The following is a 9,343-nucleotide window of genomic DNA, read 5'->3' as shown; positions in this document are numbered from 1 at the left end:
CGTTTCAGAGGGAGGCGGGACTTCCCAACGCGCAATTCCTGTGCGCCAAGCTCGGGTCCTCCGTGGGCCGGGGGAGGGCTCAGGAGGCGGGCACTTCCGGTGCCCTTTCTCCTGCGAGCACCTGGGCCACGGACCCTCGTGTGAAGGGTGCGGTTTCTAAAGTGGAGTGGGGTAGAGGTGGGCCGGCACCCCCACCTGACCTTCGGTGCCGCCGGTCTCAGGATCGGACATGGCCCAGAACTTGAAGGACTTAGCGGGACGGCTGCCCTCCGGGCCCCGGGGCATGGGCACGGCGCTGAAGCTACTGCTGGGGGCCGGCGCCGTGGCTTACGGGGTCCGCGAGTCCGTGTTCACCGGTGAGCAACCTCCGCCCGCTCTCCGGTCTCCTCCCGGCCCGCCCAGACCCCCGACCCTGTCCCGCCGAGTCCCCGCGCTCACTTAGCCCCTCGCCCCACCAGCGGCTGGCCCGCGGTCCGTGGCCCGGCCTGATCCGCACCCCTCTCCCCACAGTGGAAGGCGGGCAGAGAGCCATCTTCTTTAATCGCATCGGTGGCGTGCAGCAGGATACCATTCTCGCCGAGGGCCTTCACTTCAGGTAATGGCGGGCAGAGCGGATTGACCCTGACCCTTCACCCTTGAACGCCAACCCACCAGTGGCTGTACTAGGACTTTCAAGAGGATTCAGCTGTACTCGTTCTCCTCCTGACCCCATCTCCCAGCACAGTGGGTGTTGCCCATAACTGCAGCAGCACATAAATGCTTTCTAAAGAAGAGAACTTCTCCTAGTACGTGGAGGAACAGGCTAAGAAACACGTGTTGAGGGAAAACTAGTAAAACTGCAGTCTCCTAATAACAGTCACTGTTCCCTCTCCTCCAGGATCCCCTGGTTCCAGTATCCCATCATCTATGACATTCGGGCCAGACCACGAAAAATTTCCTCCCCCACGGGCTCCAAAGGTAGGTTTGGACACTTGGAAGCCACCACCAGATGGGCTACCTAAAGTCAATAAGGGAGCCTGGCAAGAACCCCTAAGGGAAAATGGTTGTGTCAGAGCTCTTGGGCCTTGGTTTTCACACCTGCAAAACCGGTTAAACTTTTATTTAACTGGAATAAAAGTACCTGCTTCTGGGGTTTAAGCAATACATTCTGGACACACTGTATGTTTGCACTTTTTTATTAACTGTTACTACCCCGTAACGGATTCAGTGAGAGCACTGTTTGTCCTTTGTCTTATTTACTGCCTAGATCAAAGCCTTGTGTTAAAGCTTTCTTTTTCTTTTAACTGCTTGACTTGTTAATGATATCCATAGTACACCCTGTCCTGGAGAAGCTTAATCCCACTTTTCATTGGTGCACCTGGTACATCCTACCATACCCAGAAGCTGTGCTTTTGAGATTCCCTAGACACCTTCTCACACACACACACAGACATATTCACACTGCTTTTTTGCACCATTTTTAGTGCAGCTCACTTTACATTCTTTAAATCTTAGGTCCTGGAAATAAAGGATTTGTAAAGCACAGTCCTCATTCTCGAGTCCTGTAGTAAAGAAGACAGATGATTGTTATAGAGCCTGCAGTACAGGTTGCACACAGTACAGGGGCAAAAGGAGAAGAGGAGAGGTTGCCTTTATTGGTGGAGGGGTTATGGGTAAAGAAGAGATCAAATCTTTGTGGACAAGGATGCATTTAGTCTCAAGGATGCATTTGTTGGCCTCATTACTCTCTTCCCTCCAGGGAAGTTCCAGACTACATGATATTACATGGAGGAGGCAGTGCTTGGGGAAGGGTGCTTGGCTAAGAGGCCAGATGAGGCCCCATGGCCTTGACCAGCCACTGCTGACCTCACTCTTAGACCTGCAGATGGTGAACATCTCCCTGCGAGTGCTGTCTCGACCCAATGCCCTGGAGCTTCCCAGCATGTACCAACGCCTAGGGCTAGACTACGAGGAGCGAGTGTTGCCGTCCATTGTCAACGAGGTTCTCAAGAGTGTGGTGGCCAAGTTCAACGCCTCACAGCTGATCACCCAGCGGGCCCAGGTTGGACCCTGCTCCCATCACCATCTGCACAGTGTCAGCATTTTCCTCCTAGACCCAAGGCATTGGGTATTAGGAAAGGCAGCTTATTAGAAAAGGGCTGTGATCCCAGTTCCATTTCTACCTAAAAGCGGCACTAATGGCCACTGGGAAACAAAGAACCAAGACAAACTTGATAGGTACTAAGAAAGGGTTGGTGAGTTTTCTGCCTGTTTCAGAAGATCTGGTATTCAGACGGTCGCAGCAGTGCACCTTCCTTTCCATTCTCCAGTCCCCTCCAACAACCTCTCCCTTCCCCTCCTCACCCTGCCCTCAGGTATCCCTGTTGATCCGAAGGGAGCTGACAGAGAGGGCCAAGGACTTCAGCCTCATCTTGGATGATGTAGCCATCACAGAGCTAAGCTTTAGCCGAGAATACACAGCTGCTGTAGAAGCCAAACAAGTGGGTGAGTTACCAGAGGAGTAGGTCAAGGATTTCCGAAGGGGGGGGGGAGATTCCTGACACCTCACATCTGTGACCTCTTGACTCTCCCAACACAGCACAGCAGGAGGCCCAGCGGGCCCAGTTCTTGGTGGAAAAAGCAAAGCAGGAACAGCGGCAAAAGATCGTGCAGGCTGAGGGTGAGGCCGAGGCCGCCAAGATGATATCCTTCTGCTAGAGGTGTCTCAGCTCTCCCCCAGACACATTGCTTTCCTGTCCTCCCTCATGGGCTGGCTGATGAGACTAAGGCGAATGCGATTCTGTGCTCTCTGGTCATTGGCTTCTGTGTGCGGAGGTTTCAAATGGGATCTGAAATCTTAGTGGGGTACCTGAGCTTGGCTCCCCACTGTAAGGCAGATCAATAGCACTGCTGGCCTTGCCTCCATTTCTGCTGCTGCCTCCAGTTCCTGGCAGCTGCCTGCAGGGGGGCCCACAGGTGAGGACCAAAGTAAAACTGAGCACGAGCCACCTGAGCGCAACCTTGGATCTGACAGCCCAGAGGAGGGCTGGAGTGACAGGAATAGTAGACATGGGGGCAGGGATTGAGACCTGGCCATGTGTGAACCCTTAACCCCACCCTGCTCACCTTGGAGAAGCACTGAGCAAAAACCCAGGCTACATCAAGCTGCGAAAGATCCGGGCAGCCCAGAACATCTCCAAGACGGTAAGTGGAAGAGCCTGGTATCCCTCACAGGGCTTCTTGGAGAGAGTGTTTTCAGGTAAAGCACACTGAAGTAAGGCAATTAAAATCATGCTCATTCAGGTTTCTACTCAAACTGGCTTCTCTGACACTCTTCCCTTCATCAAAAACAATTCCTCTGGGTTCCCTTGACCTTTCGTCCACGCTTCTGTTACGGTACGCTAACACAATCACAGCTGCCTACTGCTCTAGATCCTTGTGTGATGACAGAAACCATGTCTTTCTCATCGTTGGGTCCCTGTTCTAACCCACATGTGTTCCATGTGGTTATTGAATGGATAGGAGTCGAGGTTTTCTGTGCTTAGTACAAGCATCTGCCTTGTTTCCTGCCCTGTAGATCGCCACATCACAGAATCGTATCTATCTCACCGCTGACAACCTTGTGCTGAACCTGCAGGATGAAAGTTTCACCCGGTAAGAGAGGTGACCTACTCGCTGGGGTGTCACAGAGAACATGAGAGCTAAGTCTAGTCTCTTGGGCTCTGCAGCCTGTTTCTAGCTTACTCATGTGACCCTTGAAAGACACCATTTCTCTGAACCCAAAGATAGAAAAATGTGACTTAAATCTCATGATTGTATTTTATGAGAGTAGGATTATTCTTGTGAAAAGCACTTTAGCTCTGGCCAGTGTGGCTTGGTTGGTTGGAGTGTCGTCCTGAACACCAAAAGTTGGCTAGTTCAGTTCTGGTGAGGGCACATACCCAGGTTGCAGGTTCTGTCCCTGGTTAGGGTACAGTCTGCAAGCCACTAATGTCTCTCTCTCTCCCCTCCCCATCCCTCCCTCCTTCTCCCTCTCCCCCTTCCCCCCTCTCCCCCTTCCCCCCTCTCCCCCCTCTCCCCCCCCCTCTCCCCTCTCCCCTCTCCCCCCCCTCTCCCCTCTCCCCCCCCTCCCCCTTCCCCGCCTTCCTCTCTAAAGTCCATTTTTTTAAAAAGCACGTCAATTGTAAAGTTTTGTCTACTGAAAAGGGGTGAAAGATGATATTCGGTATTCTTACTCGGAAACCCTAAAATTGCTGCTCTGGGGCATGGAATCGTGCTAGGGAAGGAGAGGTGGAATGGCAGTGGCCAAGAGAACTTGGCTCTTCCTTTCCAGAGCCTGAGATCCCTGGCTTCCAACCCATTTGTCTCTTTTTCTCTTGGGAGCACAGGAGGGTTTAGAGCTGGGTGGGGCCTGAACTGAAAATCACCTCTGCATTTTTCTTTCTGTGTTTTCCTGTTCATCTGGTGACCTGGTGTCCGTCCACAGGGGAAGGTAAGTTGTTGATGCATCCTTGTTTCGGTGGGGTCTTGCAGCTCATCTCCCAGTACCTGCCTTTTCCCCCACCACCTAACCTTTCTCACCTCCCCACACACACCTTAATCAGGAAGGAGGGTGGTTGAGACAGATTTGGCCAAGATTTATGTCCCCAAATAATGTTATCCATCTGTCTCCTTTATCCTTTCCGCAGTGACAGCCTCATTAAGACTAAGAAATGAGCCCGATGACCAAGAACTCCAGAGAAGTGAATCTGTTTCTGCCCTGTTGTTTGAGGAGCCAACTTGGGGTCCAGCACACCCCTACCCTGCCCCCAGTATCATGTGATGGTCCCCTCTGTATCTGTCCTCCCAGCCCTTCTCAAATGAAGACTGACCCATTTTCAGGGGCATGACTTGCCTCCTCCATGTTGGCTGGGTTAGGACAGTGTGTGATTTCTCAGTGATTTCCTACAGTGTTGGCTCCTCTCTCAAGATTGAGAGGCAATAACCACCATCCCAGGAATTCTCAATAAATTTTTATTACTTAAGCTGAAGTCAAGGCTTCACGTGTCTGAGCTTGGTTAGGGGGAGGTATGCGTGCGCGCTCCCACGTAACTCTCCTGAGTCTTTCTTCGTCCTTGCCGGCAGGGGTCGCTCAGACTCTGGCCAGGGCCCTGCTTTCACCCTGGAAGCCCAACAGAGTCAGAAACCGGGAACTAAGCTGGAAACAGCAAGCCCAGCTGCACTTTCCACCCCGCCTCCATTTCTACCACGTCACCTCATTTATTTACCAACATCTACATTTTTAAGATGAGCAGCTGTGGCTTTGCTGAGCTAGACCAAAAATGTGATGACCCCAACAGCAGCTGCTCCCTTTGTAACAGGGTTGCATGCCGCTCTGTGGGGGACCACTCATGCCTGTCAAGGGGCGTACCGGTTCAAAGGCCCTGTGGGTCGTGTTGCATGCTCTGAGCTACCCACACTGCCAATTTTGCAATCCAGGTGTGAGGAACTGATAAGAAATTACTACCTGTGGAGTGAGCTTCACTCCCATAGCTTGGGCTCATGCAACAAGTGCCTGTTTTCAATCCCTACATGAGCCACCTCATCCCAAAACAACCCTCGCCGAATCTCAAACAGCAGAGAAATGGTATACCTGATGCCACTACAATCCAATGGCCGTCCCTTGTCCTTGTAGGGAGGGAGACAAGGAGCACTTGGAACCGGAAGACAGCGCTGGGGGCAAAAGCGTGTACTGTGCAGGAATTACAAAGCATGGCGGGTTTGGGGGGGGCATACAGGGTGAGGGACTAGGCTCATCTTCAGCTTCTTAGATTTTAGGAAAAAGATTGATTTTTTTTTTCCCCTGCTCTGCAGGTTGAATGTCATGAAAGGGACAGGAAAATGGAGCAGATGTGGCAGCCCCACTCCTCGGGAGCTGGGAGCCCAAGATGAGATCGGCAGTTAGACAAAAAAACGGGTTGAGTAACCCGAATCAGTCAGCCACAGGTTCCCATCTACACTTTATTTGGCTCATGTTCCCAAGGTGGAAAGAGAGTGGGGGTGCCTGGAGAGCAAGGATGTTTTCAAGCCCTGCTGCAGCTCTAGAGGCAGCCATTTTGTCTCCTCCCCATTGTTCCCCTTTCCCTCGTGATTTACAATCCCATCCAGAGGGGTCAAGGTCAGAGGTTGTTGGTCAGGAGGCCTCCATAGTCTTCAGGGTTCCCTGAAGGTCACTGCCGAAGGAACCAGCCCGGGGGCCATCTTTACCAGACAGTGTTAGGAGCTTCACAATTAGACCATCCAACACTGTACTGGAAGATGGACCCAGAGCCGGCTGAAATGCAGCTCCAGGCTGGAGCTGACCAGTTGCTACAGGGACCTGGCCACAGGCCAGGTGAGGTCTCTTGAGAGTACAGGAGCCAATCCCAAGCTCGGGCGGCTGTGGATTCTGGATCCACCAGATGACAAATCACTCCGGGTTGGGGGAGGGGTCGGAACCACTGTGTTTCTTCATTGGGCAGCTCGCCAACCAAGAGCCACTCTGTTTGCAGCACCCTTTACTCAAGATGAAGGGGATTCTAGGGTGTGGGGAGGTTCCGGAGTAGGGGCACTGCATCTGCTGGGGGCCTGAGGTAAAGGATGTCGCTGACTCGGGGACAGAGGCCTCCATCATTACCCGGCAGTATTAGAGACTCCCAACCAGCATCCAAACACTGCTGGGTAAGACGGGGGCCCCCACCCAGCCTGCCTACCTCCAGGTCAGGCAGTCCTAGGCCCAAGCTCCCTGTGGAGAGGCTGCCGAATCCTGGCTCCCTTCCCCCCACCACCCACGTCCCTGGGGACACTTCCGGGTGAGCCCTGTAGCTGCCACCAGCTCCACCTTGAGTTGTTGATCCACTAAGGCCCAGGCAGAGCTTCAGCAGCCCCCTGCCCAGCAGTTCTCTGCCTCCTGAGCCCCTTCCCTCACCACCCACATAGCTTGTCCCTGCCCCCACACACCAACCCACGGCCTTCAACGCCCTCTGCAGTCCCCAGCTCAGCCCCAGGACCCTTCTCCCAATGGCCTTTACCTGTCACCAGGCCACCTGCCCCCCAGAGAGTGAGTGCTGAAGTGAGGAAGGGGAGTCAGGCCCAGAATTCAACCGCCGTCCTGGCCTCCACTCTTCCTTCTTCCTTCTTCACCGACAGGCAGTGCGGGCTCCTCACCTGGGCCCCGCCTGCCGCCCCTGCGTACAGGTGTGTCCTCCTGCCATAGGCTGCCCCCCCACTGCCTTAACCCCTTGCCTCCCAGCGCCAGCCCCAGGCGCCTCCTCTGGGTTCAGCCACCCCACTAGCCCTCCCACCCTTTTCTAGAGCTGTGTCTTCTCTCCTACCTGCCACCTCTGCCCCCCAGGCCTAGACCAGGGAGACTGGTTGGTCTCCAGAGGGAGAATGGGAGGGGCTGTCTTTGGGCCCCTTTGTCTTCCTCCTGCCGCTCTCTCCACAGCCACTCCTGCTCCCAACTACCTTCTCCCTCTGAGACCTCCGACCCTGCCCATGGACAGACCTGGAGAGCCAGAGATCCCTGAGGTCAGTAACAGATTAGCTTGATAGGGGTAGGATGTGCCCAGGCCCGGTGCCCCCCTATGCTGGGCATCCCTGCCTGTGGAGAGCAGACAGGTCCCAGCATGGCGTCTCCCTGTCCTCAGCCCTAGTATTGGGTTGCCCTACTCTGCCGAGAGGCCCAAGCTATCCAAGAGCATCAGTACTGACCTAGACAATTCAAGAACTGAGCTGCACTCCTGCCTCACAGACTCGGCCCCTGCAGTTGTCCTTCAGGGAAGAGTGACATGGATTGCGCTTTGTTCTCCAGAGGGGCCAAAGTCAGGCCAGCTGCTTCTGGACCCACCTCACTGCCTGGTCCAAGTCCCAGCCCTGGGCAGTCAGCCCAAGGGCGGTTAGGGGGTGTGGAGCCTACCTTTCTTTTGTGCAGCTCTAGCTGGGAAAGAAAGGGCAGGGCGTTGCTGGGAGAGGGGCCCTGAGGCCCACAGATGCCGGCCCCACCCACCCACCCCCTGGAGGGAGTTAGCTCCAGGGAGCTATTGTTGTGTTGCCCAAGCTGATCTCTCTCTCCCTCCCTCATTTTATTTGTATCCTTCTTAATATCTGTCTGTACTAATTTTATGTTTCTGAACTGTCTCCCGGTCTGTCTCCCCTACCACTCTCCTAAGTCCCACAAGGAGAGGAGCTGTCTTGTTCATCATTACACCCCCAGCACAATGCACACTGAAAAAAGAAAGTATATGCTGAATGAATGACAGTCGAGCCAACATTGCATCAGTACTGCGCCTACTCCAGGGCCTGCCCAGCAGGGGGTGACTCTCACAGGCTTAACTCCCAGGGGGTTAAGATAAAGCCATAATACAAAGAAGGAATCACTGATAGCCCACTCCAGACAAGAGAAGGGAGAGGAGACAAAAATAAAATTAATCAGGAGCATCAGGTGGCAGCGGCCCAGTGGAAGAGAAGAACCAGGCCTCCAGTGAGCACCAGGAGCCCAGAGAGGGGAGGGGGAGCTGGGGCGGTCCTGCGCCTCCTGGCCTTTATGTATTGTAGCTTTTGGACCTAAAAGTCGTTACCAGAGTGTGTGGTTGTGTCCTCAAGTGACTTCAGCTGCATCCCCAGGAGTGGGGGTTCTGGGGCCTAGACCAGGGATCCAACCCACAACCTATGTATGTGCCTTGAACAGGAATCAAACCAGCCAGCAACCTTTCGGTGGTACACAGGATGACACTCAAGCAACCAAGCCACTCTGGCCAGGCATAAAGTCTCAGCTTCATTGCTCAATAGCCCTGTGACCTTGAGCAAGTTATTGAATCTATCTGTGCCTCAATTTTCCCCACCGTAAAATGAGAATGATAGATACCCTGACTGGATCAATCTGTGTCTTGTTTTTTTTGTTGTTGTTACAGTTGTTTCTCCTTTTTTTCCCCATTGACACCCTCCTCCACATCCCCCCCCCCACCCTGTTGTGTCGTTTTTTTTAAATGTTTTTATTAACTTTTTTTTAGACAAAGGGAGAGAGAAAAACATTGATGTGAGAAACATTGATTGGTTGCCTCCTTCCTGTATGCAACCCAAGTGGGGATCAAATCTACAATCTGAGTATGTGCCCTGACCGGGAATCGAACTGGTGACTTTTCAGTGCATAGGATGTCGCTCAACCAACTGAGCCACACCGGCTAGGGCATTATGTGCAGTCTTTTAAACAGTGCTGACAGGAGCATGTAAGATCTTGCTCCCTGGCATATGTAGTCAGTTTGGTTCAAATAAACTTTTATGAGAAACATAAATAAAAATAAACAGTGCCTGGCACATGGCAAGCGTATAATGAACAATTGTTGCC

General features: G+C 53.2%; 1 protein-coding gene and 1 non-coding gene across 2 annotated transcripts; both read left to right on the top strand.

Moving 5' to 3' along the window:
- Nucleotides 1-22: 22 nt before the first annotated feature.
- On the top strand, nucleotides 23-5,009 carry PHB2 (prohibitin 2). The gene is made up of 10 exons (XM_036252955.1): nucleotides 23-356; nucleotides 511-595; nucleotides 878-957; nucleotides 1,857-2,041; nucleotides 2,355-2,484; nucleotides 2,579-2,682; nucleotides 3,106-3,183; nucleotides 3,557-3,633; nucleotides 4,466-4,471; nucleotides 4,668-5,009. The coding sequence occupies exons 1-10, from the start codon at nucleotides 230-232 to the stop codon at nucleotides 4,693-4,695; spliced, it is 900 nt and encodes a 299-aa protein (XP_036108848.1). The 5' UTR covers nucleotides 23-229; the 3' UTR covers nucleotides 4,696-5,009.
- LOC118624908 lies at nucleotides 2,750-3,012 on the top strand. Its single transcript, XR_004958561.1, has one exon. It is a non-coding gene; the product is annotated as a small nucleolar RNA U89 (small nucleolar RNA).
- Nucleotides 5,010-9,343: the final 4,334 nt, after the last annotated feature.

This window comes from Molossus molossus, unplaced genomic scaffold (assembly GCF_014108415.1).
Source record: "Molossus molossus isolate mMolMol1 unplaced genomic scaffold, mMolMol1.p scaffold_m16_p_10, whole genome shotgun sequence".
NCBI lineage: Eukaryota > Metazoa > Chordata > Mammalia > Chiroptera > Molossidae > Molossus > Molossus molossus.
Note: the sequence above shows the minus strand (reverse complement) of the source record. Positions and strands in the feature narration are given on the sequence as shown.